General features: G+C 45.3%; 1 protein-coding gene across 1 annotated transcript in view; it reads right to left on the bottom strand.

The window, feature by feature from the left end:
* LOC306791134 (ephrin-A3-like) overlaps positions 1-20,266 on the bottom strand; it is a gene marked incomplete at both ends in the record, with an annotated part of 56,129 nt that extends 35,863 nt beyond the window's left edge. The window contains one exon of the mRNA XM_079287760.1: positions 20,157-20,266. Within this exon, the coding sequence (XP_079143886.1) occupies positions 20,157-20,266 (110 nt within the window). The remainder of the gene's footprint in view (positions 1-20,156) is intronic.
* Between the last annotated feature and the right edge of the window lie 5,393 nt (positions 20,267-25,659).

Here is a 25,659-nt window from a genome sequence, read left to right on the forward strand (position 1 = left end):
ATGAAGTTTGCTGTTGCTGCATTGAGTTTTGAGGCATAATTGAGGATTTGTTTCTTCTGATGAATATGAATCAGCTGTGATTTGCTTTGTCTTGTGATTGATCATAGCAGCTTTTTATTCGATGTTAGAAATAGTTTGGCTTCCCATAAAAATAGAAAGAATCACGTCTTCTACGTCGATGTCTTTCACTGCGAAGCTCCAGTGTTTGGTATGTAGCCTGTTAACTCATCCCGACACACTATTTTCTCTACTTTTCCCTCTCACACTCTCTCGGATCCACCTTGTCCACTGAGTACAATAAACACTCGAATTTGCCTCAGTGGCATTGGTGCAGAAACGTATCAACAGCTCTCATTACAAAGCAATACGTTCTGTCACACGCGATACAAAGGCAGCCGGGCCCTCTGAAAAAAAGTCCAATGGGGGGACTAAGCAATCACATCTACGTTCAATATTTGCTCCAATTACCTGAATGCAAATCCGCTGCATATCTATTCCAGACCAGCAGCTGTTACAAAAAAATGAACAGCAACCAGGACATGGACTCGTATATCCATCCAACAAACGTTTCAGGAGCTTTTGTTCTGCAACTTTTGTTGGGTGTAAAAGCAAAACCCAATCTGCATTTTCAGTCACATACGAAATACGAAATAATCAAAAGGGTTTTCGTACATATAGAGAAAGCAGCGACTCAATGCAGTTTGTATTTAAATGGACATTTCTTTACAGATAGAGGGTGTCTGACATGACAACAAACGACGACGAGGGATTTTACATCCTTTTTGCAATCAGTGATGTGAGGCGAGCTGAGCAGTGGGAGAGTGCGGTTGCCAGTTCTGCGAATGAAAAGCGAAACCTGCCTGCCGTTTTCTCAGAGTGTTGAAAAATGATTTTCGTTCGGGTGCAAAAACAGCCGCGATTCCATCTGTTGATAAATCTCGCATTGATTTTCTGAGTAACAAATACAAACAAAACATGAATGTGCAAACCAATTTCTCTCGAAAGATGTTCTGAATATTGTTTCATGATTGAGATAAAGTATTGCCACTATAATTGCATTTTGTATTAGCAGCACTGGAGATAACAGATTGTTATACACAGAATGAAAGCTGTGCTTCATTCAAGATACAATTTATTTCTGTATCTGTTTTTGAAAAGGTAGCGTCTTCTTTTTCTCTTTACTTTTGACTGACCGTAAATGTGTTTATTCCAACAAAATGAAAGGTTCTCATAGGGCTGGGCGATATGGCCTAAAAAAAAAATCTCCGATTTTTTTACAAAAAATCCGATTCACGATTTAAATCGATTTTTTTCCCCCAAAATTTTTTGCAGATGACAGAAGCTGTTGAAAACAATTTTCTTTTATTTTGTGATGATTTTCCCAAGTAGGTTGATAAAAATAAAGTGCAAACAAAACCTGAACATTGTAGAAAGGTGCCTGTAGTATACAAAAAGTATTTGGTCACTCTTTTGTTTGCCTGAATCATTTAAATATAAAATTAAATTAAACATAACATTAAATGGCATTAAATAGTAGCCTTCCATTGTAAACAACTGTGCAAATGTAACTTTTTACAGTAAGCTTTTCTAACTGAATACACTGATACAAACACAGCATGAAATAAAATGTATGTGACCCTTTAACATTCACATTTTCAAAAGTGCAACATCTGATCTAACATCAACATAACATATTTTGCACAGTAAATAAGTGCATGTAAACAAAATCAAGTGCATTCACAACATAACCAACAGTATTAAACAGTAGTGCATGTTTTTTCTAAATTTTTTTGCCAGGAAGACAAGCCTGTCTACTACCTCTGGCTTCAGGCATGCACAGTGGCATGTAACAATGCCCCCCCACACACTGAAAAGCCTCTCAGAGGGGGCACTTGTAGCTGGCACAGAGAGGTATTTCTTTGCTAAAGTACTTAGCCTTGGAAAGTTAAGTTGGTGACGCTTCCACCAGTCAAGTGGATCGGTGTCTGGGTCAACCTGCTGGACCACAGGTCAGTTGTTGCGGAGTAGAATGACATCCCCTCCAGCTCCGCAGAGATCCTTTGGCGTGTACTATTGTACAGCCGAGGCAAGGCAACGTCAGAAAAATGTTTACGGCTTGGTAGCACGTACCTGGGGTCCAAAGCTTTGAGACGGTGAATAAACCCCGGCTTTTCCACGGTGTATATGGGCACCATATCTTTTGCGATATACATCGCGACTGCATCCGTGATGGCTTTCCACCGGGCACTCTTCTTCGCATGCGGAGTACAGTTGGTGAATGTCTCCAAAATGCTGGGTTGTTGTTGTGAGGTGGCGGCGGCGGCCAGCAGTGAAGCTGCTGGCCGCCATTGTTTTAGTTTGTAAACAATGCGCGCGCACTCTACTACGGGAACCGAACGGGGGGGAGGGGTGGGGGCGATTTTCTCGATTTTCAATAAAACACATCGCCTTAAAGCACACATTCGAATTAATCGATTAAATCGATTTATCGCCCAGCCCTAGGTTCTCATATCGTCTACGATACAGTATGTGCAACCTTCAACAAGACAAAAGCAATAAACCACATTCAAGGAATACATTAGGTCTGATAAAGATCTAGTAATGTTTCTTAAGACCATTAGTCTAAGCCATAATAAGTTGATTTGTTGGAGTTTAATTCCGCTTTGAGCTGATATTACTGATTGTAAGTCTGGCTCTTTATCACACTCGTTCTTTTTAGCGTTGGCTCCTTCCAGGTCGGGTTCTGTACCACCTCCAAAGAAGACAAGCCATTTTAAAGTCATTGAAACAACACTGCCAAATTCCCCCTTTCATTAGCAAACCTGGCACCCACACACTCTGCCACCATCACACTCTGACTGGAGTCAGAAATGATGTGTCCCCCTTGGCTCATCACACAGAGACATCAGATGTCTGCCAAAGCTCTGCATGTGTACACGATGTGCTCAATGCATTATTAATGGGTGAACATTGCTGTGTGAGTGTGTGAGTGAGTGTGTCTTTCTCTGTGTGCAAAATCTAATCATTTTTACACATTCACAGATGGTGATTTTCATCCAGCAGCTGCAACAATTTTGTCAAAAAAAATCAGGTTTGATTTGTATTTTTCCAAATTTGCACTGATGAAGGGACACGCGTAAAAGTACTAATCCTGAACAATGTGGACAAATCACAATGAATAATTAACAAGCGTTGCAGTAAAACTAAAGCGCACGAGGAGAAAAGAACACGAGCATTTATATTGTAAGAACAGCCCAATAAAATGCCTTTATCACTTCATGGTTCTATCATTGAGTCCAGACTGAAACAACCTGATTAAAAAGCTGGATGTTACAATGCTAGCCTTTCTGGCACTGGATAGGTGGATCAGAACATCCACTGATCCATCACATTCTCTCATTTACTCCTCTTTTCTTCTCACACTTTCTCATTCATTATTCAGAGCATCCCTGGCTGCTTCCCTTGCTTAAATTCAAATCGCAAAAAAACATCCGGGGTGAACTGCAACCTTCTTTTATTGAATTGTTTTTGTAAACAAACACTTAAAACGGCAGAATTCTATCCATCTTATGCTCAATATGACAGCCATGATTTCCGGCTGGATTTAAAACAATGTTAGTGTTTGAGCTGCAACACTATGACAAGGCCCTTTATGCAAAGTCTCTTTCCCAGCAGCCCGTGTGAAGCTGCTGATTTTTCACATTACCTTGACTGTCAGCATCAGGCCATACATGCCCCACGTCAGTGATGGGGCCATGCATTCTTCATAAGGTTGTACATGTATTTTAATGAGCAGGGCTGATGAGGTGTGCTGCATCGGCACAGTGGATGGCCTTCACCACTCCCTCCCCTCATTCACCGTGTTCCTCTCAAGCCGTCAGTCAACCGCTCCAAGGCCTACTCGCGTCTGTCTCTCGTAGTATCCCCGGATATCAATCACATCCAAATCTCTGCATATTTTCCGTGAGATAATTAAGAGGAGATTGCAACGTGGCGCAAACGATCAGTCTGCAAATCAGTGGACCAGATTCAATCCAAAATTCAGACTCCTTATCGCAGATGGCAAACTAAACAGCCCAAACTGACAGAGATGCGTCTGGATGGCAAGTCGGATGCCCTCCTGCCGGGCGGAGGAGCCCGTGTCAGTGCCTGTGTGTAATTTGGAATTAATGGGACGGTAAAACTTTTAATTCAAAATCCCAGCCTTGGGGAAAAACACATTTGCATACAAATGAACACAATTTCCTGTTTGTTCGGTATGCAAATAAAAAAAAGGAAGGGAACTTACACAGGGGCTGCCGGAGTAGAACAAGCAGCGCGACTCTCGCCAGTGCGGAAAGCGGAGGCACCCAACCAAGCACTTCAAACACGGCTCTGTTTGAGATATCACACTATGCCAGGGGTGAGGAAGGACCACACCGAAGGACTGCGCCGTCCTGTGGGGGCCGAGAGTAACCTTTCTCCGCTTAACTCATTTACACCTGCAAATGACAAGCGAGGCGGCTACTCCTCCGAACACAAGAGGCAATTAAAGACTACTGATCTGAGGTGGCAGAGGAGAGAGAGAGATGCCCATCCCAGGGGCCGAATGTGGCGGAAATGCTTACACTAAGAATTGGAATCATTTTGTAATTAACAAATACACCTCTTTAGACCTTTCATTGGGAAGCACTATGAGTTCTCCTCAAGTCATTGCTGTATTAATTGCAGGGGTTTATTCCCCCCCCCCCCCCACATACACACACAATAGACTGAGATAAGCTTTTCTGAAATGCAAAAACAAATTCAAGGCACCTGTCTTCTGTGGGCTTTTCAATAAAAGGTTGCAGGAGTGCTTTGAATGCCAATGGCACTCGGGTTCGAGGCTGCGATCTGATAGCACATAATACATCGCTGTAAACATTAAAGAGACGGCGGATGAGGGGAGCTTGTTAGCATTAACATAAATGACTGGCATGCTTGTTAGATTCGCCAGTCGCAGTGATCTACTTGCCAGGTTGGATTCGGTTCAGGCGCTAAACAGTGCACTTAATGCCACGGTGTGTTACGCTTGCATTGAGTGGGACCAGCTGAACTGAGGCAGGCATTACTTATTTACAGCTGCACATTTGAGTGACAGCCAGAATCCCTCTTTTTCACAACAGTATCTAGTCACAGACTTGGCACGCGCCACCACACAGCAAACAGCAGGATTTGTAATTAAGCCTCGGGTCGTAACTGAAGTGACCCCGGACATCGGGCTGTGTTAAAAAAGCTTTCCCAATGACTTCTCATTCGTAGGCGCTGCAGCAGCTCCGCATGTGCGATCCTCCCTTGGAACTCTGAAGGTGACACAGCAGTTACAGTGGACTTTGATGGGGCACTGGGGAGCTGTACTTCATATCACAGGACTGCTTCCTCTGCAGAGTAAAAGGTTTCAACAATCAGCAGCTGCAGCCATTTGGGAGGAAGGAGGGGAGAATCTTCCTTCTCTGGCGAGGGGGGCGGGGAGGTGTCTTCTCCCCCGCAGCCGCGGGTAGACGGGCGCCGCTTCTCTGCCAGCAAGCCAAAGATTAACCTCCTCCTGGTCGCTCCCACCTGCCACAGACACAATCCAGTCCCTAAATCATTAATTAATTGTGTGTTCACATCAACGGTAAATCTTGCAGATGCCGCCTCGCCTCCTCAGCATCTCACGACTCTAAATCAGCGGGTTGAGGGGTCGGCGGAGCAAAGGTTTGTGGGCACTGCGGAGAAGTCAGGACCAGCTTTCCAACATGCCTGTGGGCAGACATGCGTGCTTAATTGACAGGGCGGATAGGATCGAGGCGTCTCATCACCCGCTAAGCCAGTCATCCAGCCCGGCGGATGGAAACCAGCTCCTGCGCCGCGCCGCTGGGCCTCCAGTTACCACCGGCCTGATCACATTGCGTATTCACTCGCCGACTGCGGGGCTGATTAAATCGGTATTTAATTGGATCAGATCTCGTCGTGATGGAGCGCTCCCCCCGGCGTTTAACCCACGGTCCTCTGTCAAGTGAGAGGGGGGGGGGGGAAAGAAATGCTGTGGGGGAATTAGGAGCGGGGAATGAATACCAATGATAGGATGTGCTAATAGCCAGCGCAGGAGGAGTGGACCACACCTGCAGGGCTTTGCGCCGAAGAATCAGAATTACCGGCTTTCCTGCCTGCGCATGTGTGTGCGTGTGCATGCATAAGCCCCTTCTCCCTTGATTAGTGAGACGTTATATTATTCAGCTCGTACAATGACTTTTTCCCGCTGATTAGCTGTTTTATAAAAGCACATCCCTAATAACTCGAGCAGTGACAAACTCTTCCCCAATCAAAACTTTAATCAGTTCGTTATGATTGCTCTACATGCATCTTGAGGAAAGAATGGAACAAGCACATTTGCATAATTTCTCAATACTCAATAACATTTTTACAATTACTCCTCGATTAAGAGTCTTTTGCCGAGTCGATTCCACACCGCGTCTGTTGGCTCGCACAGAGGATGCAAAGACTCTTCTGGTGGCCTGACAGCGTATCTCTTGGTGAATATCAAAGGCTTAGAGGAGGAAAGCACAAGATATGGCATTTGAGTTTGTGAGTTGAGGCGACTGTACTGAGATTTAGCGTCAAGTCTTTGTGCAAACTGCTCAGCGGCTATAACCGACACGGATTCCAGTATCATAGAACATATCTGAATCATATCGTAGCTTGCGTATGGGCCGCTACCGAGTACCGATCTGATAGCAGTGCGTCATAAATATATATAAATGCACACACACACACAAACACACACACACACACACACACACACACACACACACACACACACACCCTCTGCTTTTGTTTACGCAGACCGCAACTCATTTTTTACAGTCACAGGGGTGGAGGGTTACACACAGTAAAACCAGTCCTGTACCATTAAACAGCGTTACTTGATGAATTAAAAGTGTATTGCCTTGCTCAGGGGCACCTTGGCAGTAAATGATGAAAGAGGGTGGAATGTCAATCTTTCAGGCACTAAAACCTTTTATTTTAAGGCCATCACTTCAATACCTGCGAATGGCAAGAACATGACAGACGAGGTAAAGATTGTGGTCACAGAAAATAAACTATGGTCCAGATATTGTTGAAATTATACTACAATACACCCACCATTAGTAAAATCATTAATACAATGAACATTAATTGCATGTCTGTTGTGTCTTCTACCACCCACCACCTCCACATAGAGGGCACGCTACTTCCTGCATTGGTACAGAGAGCTGGTATTGGACATAAACCATGAGACGGGAATGGTCAAATATGGATATAATTCCTTAAACGTTGTGAGAATATATCAATATTTGCCTCATTCTCACACACACACACACACACACACACCAAATAAAAGGGTTGGGAATCATTTTGAGGATTTATTGCACGTGTACCGGTTATTAACTTGAAGTCATTATTGTTTTCTTATCAGGCTGTTTTATTTGACAAAAAGGGGTAAAAAAAAAAAATGATAACTGCCATTCTGTTGCTAAGGACAACAGCTTTGGTCCAGGTTTACTTCCTGTCGGCTACTGCTTTGACAAACTTTGCAGCAGGAAATACAAACGGGCCCGTCTAGAATGTTTATGTTGTCAAGTTTGAAAAGATCAATAAAAACAATCGAGGTAAAAACAGCGCTACAGTCAGTAGTTTAAATAATTAAAGTTTAGTTTCGCTTATAGTTTTTATTATTTCAAGGAGCTAAATAAGCAGCTTGTGTGTTTATTGTGCATCAGGAAGCTTCACTGGTTCTTCTGAATGAGAGGATGTCCACTTTAGTGGCTCGTTCCTCATCATCAGAGACTTGATGGAGTGAATGTTTGCGAAGGTTTGAGAGAGTTGTGGTGTCACATGGCAGTCGTGAAATGACAATTTTGAATGAAAAAAAGACCTTCTATCAAAATAGTTATAACAATGTAAGAGTCAGGACAATATTAAAGTTATGTTGATAATAAAAACTTTAAGTTCAGTTCACTTTTAATTGCCTCATGCTGCCAGTCTGGGCAGTATGTTGCTACAAATATTACAATGTGTGCTCTATGACACCTGGGTGAGTTTCTACCGCCTCTGGAGAGAAGCTACCCGGTGAGTCAATCAACTTTAGGTCAGGGCTTATGTTATGATAATGCAGAATAACCTATTCGGTAAGCCCCGAACTCTGGCACCTGATGTTTCCTTATTACCCAGCATTCAGTGGGGCTAACACCCAGTCAGGGCTGCCACACCCCCATCATGTCCCGTCTCTGAATCCAAACGCACGGCCAGTTTACTTCCGGTGACCTCGCCTGTCTCTGCGGAGGCCGTGAACACTGACTGGGGGTTAGTGATTAAAGGGTGTCATTCCACCGGGCGACCTCGGAGGACAAAGGAATTCTGTGGAAATTACCTCGCGGATATCTGAACGCCTCACAATGAAACCACAAGGTTGATTGAAAAATGGGTATTTGCATACAAGGCATTGAGCGGCATTGAGCGGCGCAAACCCCAGGCTCTCCACTCAGGTTGGGGGGGGGGGGGGGCAACGCTGGCCGAGGCCTCATTAAGCAGAAAAGCATAATTTTGTGAAGCTTAGAGCGCTCGCTCCCTCTCCTCATATACACACACAATAGGGCTGACGCTGGTTTGAAAACAGAAGTAAATAACGAAAGAAACCCGTGCTGCGTGTTCAGAATGAACTGCTCATAAATAATACAGAATGATAGATTGCTGATGAACTGTCTAATGAAGAGGAGGCAAGGGGGGAGTCTGGTTTTTGCTGACGAACAGCAATTTTTTTTATTTTTCTTATAGATTTAAAAAGTGAGACCTCGCGCACACACACACACACAGCATGATGCAGGAATGCTAATGTCGCTGGCATTTTTGAAGCGGCTGTTATCGTCCTGGCAACGCACATTAGCTGGAGATATGGTTTCCCTGCCACTAATTTAGCGCTGCAGGTTAGAATCAAAACTTAATGGAAGCTCTAATTTGACCAAAAGTTCATTCCCGTTAGGGAAATTAAAACCTGCTAATTAGGGATCCCAACCTGGTTTACGAATTGCAAATGCCAAGTCAGACGCTGTTAGACATATTTGGGAATCGTGACAATGCTGCGAGTAAACTTTCAGCTGCCGGGATTTATGTTGACGGAGACGAGAACGAGAGGGCTTTGATGTTCTAATTTACATTACTCGGGATCAAATGAAAAAGTAACCGCCAGAGATGTGAATTTGATTATCTGCAGTCTCTTTGGTTTTTTTTATTTTTTCAAATCCCGACCAACAATGTTTTTTAAATCAGTCGGGGCTCACAGGGAATACACCTCCTGGTATTAAACCAATTTCCACGAGAGGAATCCATATTTTGCCGTCGCCGTGTGTCACTTGCGTTGCACATCATAAACAACGACCTCCGGCTGTATATGTTATTCTCCCCACTGGATCATTTAAGTCTTAACAATGTACTCAGCTGTTATTCACCCTGCCACCATACTGTGTATGCCTTTTGCATCCATCGCTTCGCTATGAAAGGAATGCCGTATTGCTTCCTGCCTCCTCCTGGCCCTGCCACTGGCTGTCACCTGTGACACAGGCTTCCACTCAGGTCGGCCATGTTTCTTCCTTGAATCATGTGGCAAATTAGCTTCACTTCTTCTTCCCTCTCTCTCCTTACTCTTGATTCCTTTCCTCTCACGCATCTGCACACACACACACACACACACACGCGCGGGTCTTTCTCGCAGTAGAGCGGCTGTTGACAGGTGTTGGGAGGGATTTCAAAGTCCTGACACAGTTGCAATGGTGAAAATTGGCGAGTGTGTTTGAGTATGTGCGTATAATACAGAAAGGAAGAGATGCAGAGTGAACGACAGAGAAGAGAATGGATGGATACAGTAGATGGATAGATTAGAGTAAATGTTTGCTAAATCAGCAAGCGGAGAAAAACAAGTCACCTCTAATAAACAGGTTGTATTATGCCAAACACATGTTCCTAATGCCGGACTAAAGGGGTGGGGGAAAAAACAATCCACCAAATGTGATATTGTCGGTTTAATGAATGCCGGAGGGCGAAATTTTGCCATTGATGCAGTTCCGTATTCTGCGCTCCTTCCTGGTTTTACAGCAGTGCCTCCAAGCTGCTTGTTCCGACACAATACGCTTGAGCACCAGAAGAAAAGGTTGAGGTCTTTAAAGATACTCCACTACCTAACACGCCATTAATATTCACAGGCTCTTCCTCTCCTCTATCTACGAAGATCCCCCTTCCTGCTCCGCCTCCCTTATCCCCACTTCCACTCCACCCTCTGCCTTTACATCTCTGCACTGCCTTATATCTCCCTCCTCCATCTCCTGTTTTTTTTACACTTCCCTCCCCCAACCATACGTTCATCTTCTTCCTTTTGGTTGTTTTTTTTGTCGTAAGTTTTTCTATCACGCTCTCTTCCTCCTGGGAAGTGGCACAGAATCCCTTTAAGTGCTGCAAAAAGCAAATCTATTCATCATAACCATCTACCTACTGTACGTATACTTTATGCGAGGCTGAAAGACACTTACACACAAAAACACAAACAGCAGGATGCAGAGAAAAAGGGAAACCGCAGCCTCTCTCTTGCATGCACCTCCACTGTACTAGAAGGACAAATGCATGTGCAGCCAGCAAAAGAGGGATTTCTAAATAATGATGCAATGTGTGTGATTCACTCTCTCAATGGCGGCGAGCAATAAATTAAAGGGAGGTGAATGGGCGGTTGTGCCCACTCTCCTCCCACGCACGGCAATGCGGTGGAGCGGCCTTTGGGGACTTCCCATCGACTCCACACAAGGTGCGAGCGGAGCGGGAGCAGAAGGCTGAGCGGGAACACGATAGACACAAAGATGGAGAGGGCTGCTGCTCTGCGAGGCCGGCGCAACGAAAGGAGAGGAAGCGCAGGCGAGGAGGGACTGACCATAAGAGACACACCACCAACAATCAATCAGACAAACATGTATAGTGTGCGTGCACACGCAAATAACCCAGACAGAGCGTAAGGGCCACTTAATAGCAGCCACACACACAAAGAGTGAGAGAGCTCAGCAGGACATTAATATTCTATACACCCACACACAGCATGGTGAGGATCTGGACTGGTCTCTGTGTGTCTGCTCGTTTTACAAACTATACGTCTAGACACGGTCCCCACGCAGCACTACACAGGTTGCTACCATCAGAGGGAAAAAATTAATAAAAAATCATGATGTCAGCAGATTTCTGACACTGTAAGCCCACACACAGAATGTGGCTTCTGAGTCCATGGGAGCATCTCACACAGATGTACGTAGCCCACAGCAAGCGAAGAGCAGCTGAACCAACCGACCAAACAAATACGGTAACAAACAAAGCAGATCGGTACACCAACAGGACAACTGGCCCTGCTCTACACATCACATCTGCTCATTAATAGTGAAGTATTCAAAATGTAGTGATAACAAGCAGGGCACCACCCCTCCTCTGCTGTAACAAATGCAAATGACAGACTGCCTGGTGGGCTGTTTCTCTTTCCAACATGACACACTGCTCCAGAGAGAGAGAGGAAGGGGAGAGGAAACCTCCCCGTTGATGGAGAATGGCAGTAGAGCGAGATGAGTCACGTATTGTCCATATAAATCAATGGAACCAGGAAAAAAATGCACGCGTGCGAGTAGAGAGACATGATTATGCATGTGCCGTAGCTCATGTATTAACCATAACCGAATTTACACATCAAGGCGGCAAATGAATTCCAAATAGATTTTTGATGCAGACCAACACGAGACCTGATTAAATGATGAGGAAACGGGGACGGAAGGAAAGAGCGTGGCGCCACTGACGGAGCTGTACTCTGATCCGCTGAATTTGTGTTAAATATTCAGAGTTGGAGCGTGCCGTTGCCACAGTGGCCTCCCTTTAAAACACAAAATGTCCCGACGCTACGACTGTCCAGCACCCAATTGTCTCCCATAAAACCAAGGGCAGAGTCAAAGCAGGCTTCTCAATTTTAGATTTCATAAGCTGTATCAACATTTAGTTTGTGAGTTAGGCAAACTATAAAATGAACCTGTTCACTGCATGCTTCTCTGCCAGTGTTGGCAGTGAAATGCCACTATGTACTGTATTGTTTTCATGTTCAAAAAGTCAGCTAGAAAGCTAGCGGATGGCTAAAAGGCGCTAGAAACCCAAAAACTGAACTTTAAATACAGCAAATTGACATTTCATCACCAATAAGGATGAACCGATACAGACAAAAGGCCGATACTGACTCCAATAGCCGGATCAGGCATCTGTGACAAAAGGAGCACTTCAATGTTTACATTCTATTTCCATTTTAATTCCAGGAATGACGCTGTAATCAATGAATGAGAGCGACAGTAAACTGGTCTGATTTCCTTGATGATTAGTTCCCATCCATATGATTTTATAAATTTCTTTATTTCTTCAGCTTAATCGAAATCAAAATGAGTCATAATGTCTCATATAATACGTGTAATATCATTTCAATATAATTTTTGAAGCACTCGCCGGGTGTTCTGCTTTCACGTTATTGTTTATTGTCGCCCTTGGATGGAGCAGTGACCCCCTAGTAATGGGCCCATTTGACCCCTTCACAGGTGATGCTGGCTCAAACACTGCATCATGGCTTGTGTGGACAGTTCATACTGTATAGTTTACAACAACCGGTACATGCTCTCTCCGTGCTCTGTGTAGCTGCAGCACCAGGAAGGAGCATTACAATATCTGCAAAGGTAAAAGGTTTGAGCAGCCCTCCAGCTTCATTACAAAAATACAACTCTCATTTGGCTGCCAGTAGGTACAGCTTCCAGTCCAATCCACTCACATCACACTTTCAAGCTCCACAGACTTTGCTCTCATATTTGTAATAGAGCAGTTTCGCTTGAAGATGTACTGATTTAAATGTTCCCTTTAACAATATAAGAGGGATATATTAAGCCACCGGAGGTGGCGGCTGCTGCTGCTGAAGGGGTCACATTACTGTAGTCGTTCTAGATGCATAGAGCACTAGAGAGCGATATTCATTTTCTTCAAATATTCTCATTACAGGGACGACGCCTGCCAAAGGGTCTCACACCGTCATATAATTACGTCGTCAAAAAGAAAAATCTCAATTATACCAGAATACCTAATTATTACGCTGCCCATACTCCAAATTGCCCTCGCATGAAAGAAAAAACCCGGAGCCGTATCATCCGCTAAGCTGTGAGGACAGATTCCACTTCTCGTAACACCGCTGTTGTTCAGCACCCGGGAGCATTAGAGGACCTGTCACGGCTCAAGACCTGAAGGGAATGAACAGAGAACAAGATATGACAGGGCACAAACCTGTGTCCTCACTTGCTGCCTGTTTTATGAAGGGGCACTGATAACTTCGGAGGGCGCCGGTCGGTGCAAAATATCACCCGAATTGCCATACCTCAGAAGAGGCCTTCTGCTTCAACAACAAAACAAATTATTTTGACCCACTGCTCTGGCTGCCATATCATTTTCCAGGCCGTGTCGCGTAACAAGGCCAATTTCCCAAATAATCAAACTTCCAGCCAGTGACCATCCACCCATCAACAGCTTTGATCTTTCTCCTACATGGCAGCCATTTCCATCACAGAGGCAATGTAATTTCCCAGTGGGAAACGGCACCGGAGTGAAGACTCCCAGTGTAATGTACTGTGGAGCTCCCATTCTAAGTTGGAAAGCCCTTTTTGTCGAAAGCATTTGCATTCAAATCATTGAGTCTGAAATTGGTTCTACCTGGCTGGGATCAGGACTATCTCCTGTGGCTTCCCACTGACAGTTAAGTGCAGTTTTTATAACCTTGGAGCGCAAGGAATGCTAATCGCTTTTGATGGCATATGAAGGGCCTCACGATGGTTTTCTTTGGACTCCTCAAAAGAAAGTAGCGCCTTCCTCACCTGGGGCAGCTCTAGATAGACACGTTTCCACTATCGGGCCATTGCGAGCTATAGGGCTCCCTTTGAGCCAGCCGGTGTTAATAACCATTTTGTGTTTCCACTATAACACCGATAGCCTCGCAGCATTGCCCTAAAATCAACGCGGTGCGAACGTCACCCATCCCATGACGCAGATAACATAAACAGACCTGTCAGACTCCTGGAACTTAGAATTGCCAGACTGGATTTACAGTACAATTGAGCAATCGAGGACAGCACAAGTAAGATGGGTTCAGTATAATTGCTACCGATGTTTAGCTAGCAAAATTAATTAATGCCAAAAAAACTCACAGAATGAAACTGCCTGCGGTAACCCGACCATGGTGTCCCAGGCGGTTTCTCTTGCTGACTGCAGGGCAATGTTCCAGGAACTGCAAGCCGGACTTACTACTTTGTTAACATGTTGCTAATTGAACAGATCTGGGTTCCTTGCTACACATACGATACTCCGAAATCAGAACTTATTACAAAGCATGACTTAAATAAAGGCTTCTCATTTCGACTGGTATCCAACTTTAACAGCTCTCCTGAGAACTAAGTTAAATAAACTAAAGTAAGTTGTGCGACAGTCACTGTTCGACATCCTGAAACACCGGCCAGTCAGCACATCTATTTTTATAACATGTGATCCCATTAAATCAGAGCTCTCCTTTGTGAAATATGACACATTCATTCGAAGAACTGAGTGAACTGTGAAGTCTGTTTGATAAGTTACTTTACATTTCTGATGACTGATGAGGAAAATTAAGTCTTCAACTGTTTCCTAGTGTCAGAGGAAAACCTTCAGTCAACATATTGTTACGTTCCAAGCTCACCGGTAAACATCCTTCTAAAAGAGGATCTCTATATATATATATATATATATATATATATATATATATATATATATATATATATATATATAATTCTCAACAGATGCTAACTCATTCGTCGAACATGACTTAACATAATTCTGTATTAAGGCCACAGTTAATATCTCAACCGGTTTCCTGTCAAGAACCCTTAAAGTGGTGCACATTAGGTCACAGACCGCCAATTGATAAGATTTCACATCAGGGACTTCAATCTGATTCTGAAGATTTCACTTGTTAGATATAATTAAGACAATAATTATATTGGTCAACTGTTGAGCAGATATGGTGGGGTTAAGTAAAACCTATGATCAGATTTGTCACTCTTGTGATTCTTACTCACACTGGATTCGCTCTTATAGTGAATTAAATATCGAAAAATAAACTATTCCACATTTTTCTGGGGACCTCCTCAAACACCCTCAAGGACCTCTCTGGGTCCCCGGACCCCTGGTTGAGATCATCTGGGACCAGAGAAGATAAAGAAAACCCCAAGATGGGTGATGTTATTGTGACAGAAGTTTTCATCATTTCCCTTCAGGTCCACATCTATTAAAGTCCAGGTTGATTAAGTGTTTCCTCCTGAGGTTCTCTCTGTATCCCCACCCATATTTAAATTGGACCCGCGTTCAAAGCAGAGTCAAATTAGTGTTTTCCAAGAGCAACAGCCCTTTGAATGAACATAAATACATCCGTGCTCTTTCCTTTTGTCTTTGCAATTATTCTAATTATTAAGTCTGACTGTAAGTGTGAAGAACCCTTCACAACACACCTACAGTGATGGGATGCACTCTGACTTAGTATTGTGCACCGATGTTCCAGCAGATTCTAAATGTATGCCGGGATGAAAGCCTTTCATTCGTATCTTGTGGAGGAATAACTTACAGTGTGTTTAAGTCCAACAGACGCATTCAAAAGCATCTCTTCCATTAATCTGTGCTCGGCCTCGTGCTTACACTGTACCGAGACCTCGCTTAGCGTAGACGCAGTCAGGGCCACCGCGCAGCGTGAACCCCGGAGCACTGACTGACAAGCCCGTGTTAGTCAATTCTCCAGCATGCTGGTCCAAGGCTATACTTCATCGAAGCTTCCTGAGCTCCACGAGAATACTTCATGGAAATTTACTGTCACACCGTGAAATCCAATTAAAAATACATTTGGACATTGATCACCTGATGCACTCGTATCGATTGCTGCTCAAAAAGCCACTGTGTAGTGTTTTCTGTTTGGCCAGGGCCCACTCACCTCTCCATACATATAAATGTATTGATCCGCTCAGCCACTCTTGGATCCATACGAACCATTAAACCTCCTTTCAGTGTTTCTCCATCCATTTATGTGACTCATAGCAGCCTCCTATGAGCTAAGAATGGCCGGCACGCCGCTTAGCAGACCAATCAGCTCTGAGAGACCACGACAGCATAATGAAGCCAGGTGATGACGTCAAGTTAACTACCCTTTTAAAAGTGCTGTTCATCAAACTAATCTCCTGGATGTCTGAGGCCGATCAAGACTATGACGCATTCAAACGTTCACAAACAACTTGAATAATTCAAGAGGGGAATACTTCATCACGGATGGCGAGACGTGGCTAATTCAAAAACGTATAAAAAAAAGATCAATTTGCGCTTTTCAATCAGTGGTGTTCACACATTCTCATTTAACACAACTGCAACCACAGAAAAAAGAAAGAAAATACACGCTGTCTAATGCAGTACAATGAATGTGAAGGAATAAATTGAATGGCGGTGAATAAAACGCATTTGTATGCAAAAATTCCTGAGACGGAGCTGCGTCTGGGGGGGGGGGGGGGCAGAGGGGCAGGTGAACGGCAGGTGCTATTGTCTCATCCACATGGATGACCCCGGCCTTGTGTCCGCATTAGCATGGATCAACTCCCGTGGGTATTATCTCCTCAGAAAACAGCAACACACTCGGCCAAATAACCTCAACTTCCACATCCGGTAAAACCGGTGCTCTCCTTCACCCCTCCTGACTTCAGGCCAACTCAATCAATCGTTCCCCTCACTTTCTTCCTCTGAAGGTCCGCTCCGCTTTCCACCTCTCCACCTCTCCAGCATGTTCTCCTTCCAATCTCTCCATTACGCCCACCTCTTCCCCTGCAGTAATGTTCTTCACACTTCGCATCCTTCTCTTTCCCTCCATCTATTTCCTGGCTTCTCTCCCTCTCCATCACTCATCTCTCTCTCTCTCGCTTCTTCATTGTCTCAGTAACAATTCCCTTAAGTGCAACTAAATATCTACAAACCTTTCATGCAGGGTGTCAAGGTTTCTGCTCCACCTCCAACTCTAGCTGGGTCTGCACACACCCACACAGACCGACCTGGCGGTTAATAAGCATGTTGAGTAAGAAGGCACCTCGACTCAACATTGATCACCGGGTCCCTGCACCTCGAACTCTCAGGGAGGCTATTTGTCAAGGTGATCATTTATTTCGTAGCACCCAATATGGTGTGCCGAGGACTGGGTTGTTTCTTTCCCGTCATGAGGTCCAGGGGCCCGACAGACACGGTGTCAGCTCTAAATCAGGGTGGTGATGTGTAGCATGAAGCGCGCAGATCTGTAACTCAGCCACAAACAGTGGAAGAAGACTTTCATCTCGCTCAGCAGGCAAGAGAATGGCAATTTGGCAAAGCGATGTGCGACACAAGTTCAAACTCACTCCCCTGTTCCTTCCCCACGGCCGCACATTGGCTTCAGAGTCTGGTGTCCCGCGAAGTTGTGAGCATCGGTGGACACACTGGGCGACTTGTGGAAGACGTGGGAGAGCGGCGCTGTTGTTTTGATCATGCTGACATGGGAATCGCAATTATGGAGATGCGGCCCCGTCGAACCGATTGATGGCCAAACCCCTGATGGGAGGAAGTGGCGGGAGCGCGGGACGCTGCATGTGGATAGGTGAGGCTACCGCAGTGCACCGCTGCTCCCGCGTGCTCTCAAGATGTTCCACATCTCCCCCCTAATTGGCAGATGGCCTCAGATGCGAGATGATTTAATGGGCTGCGTGTGTGTGTTGTTGTTTTTTTCCTGCCTCAGTCAGCCATTAGCGGGGACATCTGTAACGAGTTGGCCAGGCACACTGCTGAGAGCGGAAGCTGAGAGCAACACTTTGTAATGGGGGGGGGGGGGGGGGGGGGGGGGGGGAATAGTAGGATTGTGACGGACCCGGGGAGGTAATCAAAGCACTCTGAGCTTTTACTTTGGGTTATGATAATCGAGACATCACGCCTTAAATTGTCCGAGGCAGAGGAAAAAGAGCTTTAATAAGCCTCGGCTGTTGTTTACTTCAGACAAGCTGCAAAGGAGCAAACAGCACAGCGTTGCTGGCTATCGGCGACGTGACAATCCCCCTTTGACTTTCAACACACCAGAGAAAGACTTTTCTGGCATGCGCATTATCATACGTGGCTTTTGGCACAAACAGCTTGGCTTCCAAGCGATGCTACTTCTTGCAGCTGGGCCGTAACCATCAGCGCTGAATTCTGCGCTCAAGGGGAAAACATTAAGGCCAGCGACCAGAGTTTGACCCCAAAGGCCTCTGGGTGTCTGGCTCTCAGTCGCTTCATTTCTTACAGCTCCCTCCTGAGTTTGTCTCTAGAACCCGAGCCGGAGGAGGGAAGGAGCTGCGAGGTTCTCCACGAGTGTGGACGGGGCGTTGGAGAAGTGGGCCCGAGCCTGCGGCCTTTTAAATCTCGATGGCCCGTCGGTATTCTTGCCACAGCTTCTGGGGATTCGTCTGCTACCTGCAAACTGGGTCAATTTTTGCATTATTATTTTAGAGTTGTGTATCTCGCTGTGGAGAAAGAAGAGGTTCTGCACACGCAGGCATGGCAACCCACACCTGCACTTTGTCTCCCTCTCCGTTCCCCATCCCCCCCCCCCCGCCTCTCTCACACACACACACACACACACACACACACACACACACACACACACACACACACACACACACACACACACACACACACACACACACACACACACACACACACACACACACACACACACACACAGTATTCTGAATTCATTAATATGAGCACATATTTGTCACTTTAACACATAAATGTCAACTCAAAGCCACAAAATGTGCTAACACTGTGAACCTTATCCGCGCGGAAATAATTTTAGACTGAGCACGCAGCGAAGGCCTAATTAAAATTGATGGATAGGACTAATAGTGATTGTGACACTCAGAAACCCGGGCACTTTAACAGAGCTTAAATGTGGAATAGTTGAGAATGTGACTCTGCCATCCACACGCTGACATTAATGAGGAGGAGGCAGTGCTGCACCGTTCCCATTAGGTTTTATGGCAGTTTTGTAACTGTTTGACTGGGAAACCCCCACGTCCGTGTGCATTCAAATGACTTTCATGTAATTTCTAATCATCTACTGTATGTGTGTACCTTCAGCTGAGAGCCTGGGAGGTGAATGAGGGACCAGGAGCAGATGGGGGGGGGGGGGGGGTAGTGAGATGCAGATGGGGGGGGGGGGAGAATTCAAGGGGACAGGCCGGCTGGTGAGACGCGGCACAAAAATAGGAGAGGGAAGAAAAGAACCACGTATGAGATACAGAGAGGCGATAGGAGAGACCAGTGTATGAGGTGCATACAAATGGACAGGGGAGGGAACACAGAGGGGAGGAAGGGGGAGGTTGTGTGAGGAGAGGAGATAAAATAATGTGAGAAAGATGGATTCACTGTTGGCTAATGAGAAGACAAAGGCAGTAGAATCCACATCGATCTCTGCCGGCTTTACAGCTCGCAGGTAGAGAGGGAGATGGGAGAGGAAGCTTACCTGAGGTAACACACCTCACCGCTGTGGGAGGAACACGAGTGTCCGTGTGGCGGGCACACATATGTATAGTTACACAGATTTATGGAAGTTTGAGGTGCCGGGTGATTTGTGTATTTGTGCTGCAGGTAAGGTGACGGACAACGCTGAAGTGAAAGCGGGACACATGAAGAGGTGGCTGCTGCTTATTGTGAGGTTTTTAAAAAAATGAAATATTTATACAGCAGCCACTCTGCATGCAGGGCGCAGAGATAGAACACTTCCCCTCTGGAGATGCATTACTGTACTCTGACTCAATGGAGAGGAGAAATTATTTTACAGATGAAAAATATTGAATGATGACAATCAGGTTGATATTCTGTCTTAAAGCTGTGGAAATAAACGACTGTTCTACTCATCGTCTTTCTGTAAGAAGGTACAACCACCGTCTTTGTAAACAAGTTACCAGCGCAGGTGCGCGCATGAACAAAGAGGCACACGAGTTAATGCGCTGCGGAGCGCCACTTACAGTAGGTTCGAGCTGTTCCAGTACACCGCGTGCCGGTCGTTGGCTCTCGTCAGGTGCAAGTTTGTAAGCGCCAGCGTGACGAGGCTGAGAGAAAACGTTGCGAGAGCCATAATCCCCTCCGGTGCTCCTGGTTCCCCTCTCGTCCCTCTGCGTCCCCGCTCCTTCTGTCCCAGGCGACGCGTCGGTCACAACATCCCGGCGGTTGAAAAAAAGAAGAAAAACGCCTTTTCAAGTTGAACCGGGGTGACTTCTGGAGTGGTTACGTGTTCTTCAACTTAAATCCCATTTCGACGTGAGCCATTTGGGCATCTTTACCTAAAAACCTTTCTGGACTTCTTTTCTCGTGCCCGCTGCGCACTTTCGAGTCTCTCCCGGTTTTGTTTGGCGCTTCTTTGCTTTCATCGGAGAGGAACAACGCAGGCGACGCTACCGCATTCACAGCTGCCGGATGAGATCGGTGTTTATCGTTCTTTGCGCAGCTTTGAAGCCGCTGGATCTCCGTTGGAAGGACTGTGTACCATGCGCTCCTCTCATCATCAGCATCATCACCATCACCAGCAGCACCAGCAGCAGCCTCACGCTGCGCACACAACGCTACAAACCCGCCCTCTGATGGCCGAGATGCGCTCACATGTCAGTCTGTGCGGCGGCCCCGCCCCCTCAAACCATGCGGCCCGCGTGAGAGCGTGCGTGTGCGTCTTTGGGTGTATTTCAGCAACTGTGTGGAGAAAACGTATCCTCTTCAATACAAAATACGTGACTCATCAGGTAAGGGTTTAGGTTTAAGATAATAATAACAAACAGTCGTTTCATGTTTGAGGTGAGATTTAGTAGTATGTTATTATTTTTAATAAAACAACAAAGGGCACAACTAGAACGTTCATTTTGTCTTCATCTATAAAGTTCAGGGTTTACTTTGGGATTAATGGGAACAAACTAAAAAGACTCAAATCCTCACCAGCTGTGAAATGACTCACGATCACATGTTGAATCATTACCGTAGTTAATTACAAGCACGCTGTTCACATTTTTGTCAACAACTAGAAGAAAGAGGAAGCTGTTTGATGTAGAAAGGTTTAACAAATTAAAGGGGAAAAAACAGCTCCATGGTGGTGGAGAGCGCTGGGATCAGATTACATGATAACCCGATAATGGCCCAATTTGAGATTGTGACAGACGGCAAGCTATGATTGGTCAGGGCCCATCGCGTGGTCTAGCAGGCCTCATCACAGGGCCGAGACTCGGCGATCGCTAATCTACGTCATTCAGCTATCTGAGGCATTTTAATTAAAGTCGTCCCGAGTATTGATACATCTGGAAATGCCTCTGATGCAGCCTAAAATGCTGGCTCGGGTATCGGCGTCTACGTGAGCCTATATGAACCGATCCGATATCACATTATCATACAAGAACAAGAACAACACGTGTCACTCGTTACATTATCAGCTCCTGAAAAAAAATGATTACTGCGTCCTGAATCGATGATGGAAGTAGCTAAAGAGTGAGCCATCTCGCTTCTTCCTCTGTTGAGAGTTGCACATGCTCAGTACCGATCGGGCATCGGGCAGATGCTAGCACAGCATCAGCAATTTGGCACCATCTTACACTGGAAAATAGATTTTGTTGTTTTTATTGCACCGGTATGGGCTTTTTTTTTTAAGGAAGTGTTTATTCTTTAGGCTGTTGGAGTAAAAGATATTGGAGAAATTATTATTTCCAATTCCCTATTCAGCAGGGGGTCAAGGGTTAAAGCCAGGATTTATTAGAAAATGAATACAGTCAGTGGAAAGTCATTACGAGTAGTCACAACACATGTGTGTGTGTGTGTGTGTGTGTGTGTGTGTCTCACAGTGAAATACAGACTGAGGGAGAGAGCATGGAAACTTGGAGACTTTAATTAACCTGTTTCATTTCGCCTGTGGTGGTTTAACCACTCTATCTAGCCTAACGGCAGCCGGCAGTATTAATTCCATATATTAGGCATTAGCCTCGGTTTGATTAACTCTGCCAATTTCATATCTCATAATAGTGTCCTTTTTAGAGGGGATATCAGTGATATTCACACCCGTAAACGTGGCCGTCGACGCTGTTGGTGAAACTTTAGCCGAGCGATCCAAACATTAATCCGAATGACGTCCAGTGATGAATGAGTGTTCATTACACCCCAGCCCCTGAAGGTCATGCGCACACTCCCGTGAGTGAGGAGAGGTAGCCGGAGTCAGCTGTGGATCTGCTGCCGTCCTGTCTCTCACACACACACACACACACACACACACACACACACACACACACACACACACACACACACACACACACACACACACACACACACACACACACACACACACACACACACACACACACACACACACACACACTGCCTCTCTGTTGTTTTTGTCAGCGATGACGCCTCTCTTGAGTGCCCTCCAGGCATGTTGCCGTGGCGACTGGAGTAAAGGCGCGGATGAAAGAGCAAGTACCATCACTTTTTTCTTTCTCCCAACTCTCCGTCTCTCTGTCCCACCACCTATCTGTGCGGCTCCAGTGGATCACTCGAGAGTGACAGTTAATACGTTTTCTGCACCTCGTCTCAACCGGCAGAGGCACACATGCATATTTATGACGTGCTTGGTGTGTACTGAGTGTGCGTTTTGAACGTGCGACTGAATGAGGCTTCCCAGTGTCAGAAGTTATTGAGCGCAGTTGTTCTTTGCACCATGTGATGCACTGTTTGTGCTCCTGCAGCAGCACGGCTTGGATTTGTTTTGCAACAGGCGCACACTATTCGAACGGTAACCATGGCTCGTTACCTCGACTCTGGCTCCGTTTTCTGATTAATTCATGAACAGCAGCTATGGGCATATTGATTATTCAGTTAATTTGTTATCATCAATCAGCCTCGACTCTTTCATATGTCCTTGTTGACTTCATATTGATTTCCTAACCAACTTCATTCCTGGCGTAAGCAATATTCCAGGAGCTGCTTTTCTTCCTCAGTGGGATTTCTTTATTCTTCCTCCTGGCTTCTATCTGTGCGATCTCTAATTTCCTAAACCCATCTGTTCCCCTTCTCCCCACGTCTCACTTCAGACTAATCTCAGCTTTAATGTTCATGGATTAAAATGAGGTTGTCTTGATTGAGTTTTATGTCCAGTGGCGGTGTCAGTAAACAACAAATTTATTTGATTAATCAGTTAGTCTAGTGAAATGCCAAACCGTGAATATAAAGTGGCTGTGACAAAAACAACAACGGCCCTCTGAACTTGGAGAAGCAGACGAATAAATGACTCTGTGTGAAAGTGAGAGCGTGTGAAAGACGCATCTCTGGCCTGCCGCCCGAGCTCAGCATCGCGTTAGCAAACTGTCAACTTCCCATCATCCTCCTCTTTTCTTTGCTTCTTCCATTTCGTGTGAATCTGCATTTTGCAGTCCCTTAACTCCTACAGACAAAGTGAGGGATGGATACAAAAAGAGGAAGGGACAAAAAATTTCAGAGTGTGAGAGAAAGAGAGCGAGCCTGGGGGCACGGATAGATGGAGGCTGGAGGAAGGAAGAAATGACACTGCAGGAATCACGGCAGATGTGGAGAAGGTTAAAGAAGATGAAAGTGCCTGAGAAACTGAGGAGTTTAGGGAGGGGAGCTTGAGAGGGACACATGGAGGCATTAGCTAAATGGAAGAAAGGCCAACAGTGTTTTTGGTAATGGCACGGTGCTGAGGAGAGTCCTGGCCCAGGCTCCAGGTGGGCTTCCATCGTTTCGTCCCCTCGAGTGTTGCGCTTAACCTGCCGCGCTTCAGTAAGTACCCAGCTGTGCAAATGGTTAACGTGATTCTGAAGATATAAGCCCAGGATAATGGCATCTGCCAAGCAATCAAGAACAATGTTCCTCAGCGCCGGGCAGTGATGAAAAAAGGGAGCGTCCGGAAATGGATGCTGTAGGATGAAGGGCTGAGCCTCCGGGGAAGGGGAGCGATGTGTTGGTAAATGGTCGTAAACGACAGAGGGGCCGGAAGAGCGGGGACATGAACTCTGAGGACAATCTGTTTAAGGGAACTGATAGAAATGAAATAGCAAAATGATGTTTGGAGTAAATTGTCATGGATTAAGGGCACATTACCTCTTCAGAAAACAAATATGGTCACCATATGAGGGCTTGGAAAACCAGCAGAATAATAACCACGACGCAGCAGGATTTTGCTGGGTTGGGCCTTTTAAAGCCATCGTATGCGTTATATCAGGCTACACTAAAACTTCACCGGTCTGAAAGACTGGATTTGTAACAAAAACAAACTTGTTCAAGTGGTAAGTTGTCCGACCACATGGAAAGACTAGGTGAACAGCCTGCCGTCCTACATACGTTGGACATACGAGAGGTGATGGAAGTAATTCTGTGAAGAAAGAAAAGAGGAGAGAGCTTAAGAGACAAGTTCAAACCTTTCTTTCTTGCCTCTGCACGCCTGGCCGATTGCGGTCTTGAACTGCTTCTCAGATTGTCGGTTTTGGAAAGTTACAGAAGTTCAGAAATTGCCGCAGTCCATGTATGTCTTCAAGGAGCCCCTGTATGGATGGAATACGTCTTCACTGGAATAATTTCTGCAAGGTAATAAATACATTTTCCAAGATTGTGAAAACTGGATAAAATGACAAGTTATCGACATAACAAAAGGCCATACCTAGTCTCAGACTCGTTGACTCACAGCAACTTAGTTTTGTCTGTTATTAAGTGCACTGTACAATATTTGATGCAGACTGATCAAACAATTCATAAAAAAACCTTTGGGAAGTTTAGAAATGTCACTAAAGACCCTTTTACAGTTTGTAAACTGATGACGAACGTCAGTGTGAGCACGGAAGTACAGCGGAGTGCAATAACTGGCTCAGCTATGAAAGAGCATTAACCACCAAAGATTACAAACGCAACATAAACTAATCGACTCTCCAGGTCCATTTGCTGTTAGTGAGCGAGTGGAATACATTAGCAAGTGGCCCAATATTTAGTGGTCAGGTACATTCAACTTGTAACGTTACACCACCTGTGCTCGTGTACACAACGTCAAATACCATGACATACACTCACAGCGTTGCGTTGATTGAGTTATGAAATGGGCCGTTGTGGTGGGAAATGATTTCACCCGCTGTTGTCTTTTTAAGCTTAAATGAAGAATATTGTCAAACAGAACTTGTGAACATACAATAGGTACTTGTTAAATATATACTAAGTAGAAATGTTCCATTACACCGTACAAACACCAGCATTTTTCACAGTCCATCGTAGTCAACAACACGTTCAATATCTTGCAGTCATAGAAGCCGCCGGTGCTTTGGTTTGACGAGTGACTATGTTAACTGGTGTGACTCTCAGCCGAGTGAGGCCGTGGTTGCGCGAAGAGACGGCAGCTGTTGAAAACACCAACAGAACATGTGGGTGTCCTCGTAAAAGCCTTCAAACAGTTATAATGACATACTCATCTGTGTTTACCATCTACACCAACCGTTTATGCAA

The sequence above is a fragment of the Melanostigma gelatinosum genome (assembly GCF_949748355.1).
Source record: "Melanostigma gelatinosum genome assembly, chromosome: 17".
Taxonomy (NCBI): domain Eukaryota; kingdom Metazoa; phylum Chordata; class Actinopteri; order Perciformes; family Zoarcidae; genus Melanostigma; species Melanostigma gelatinosum.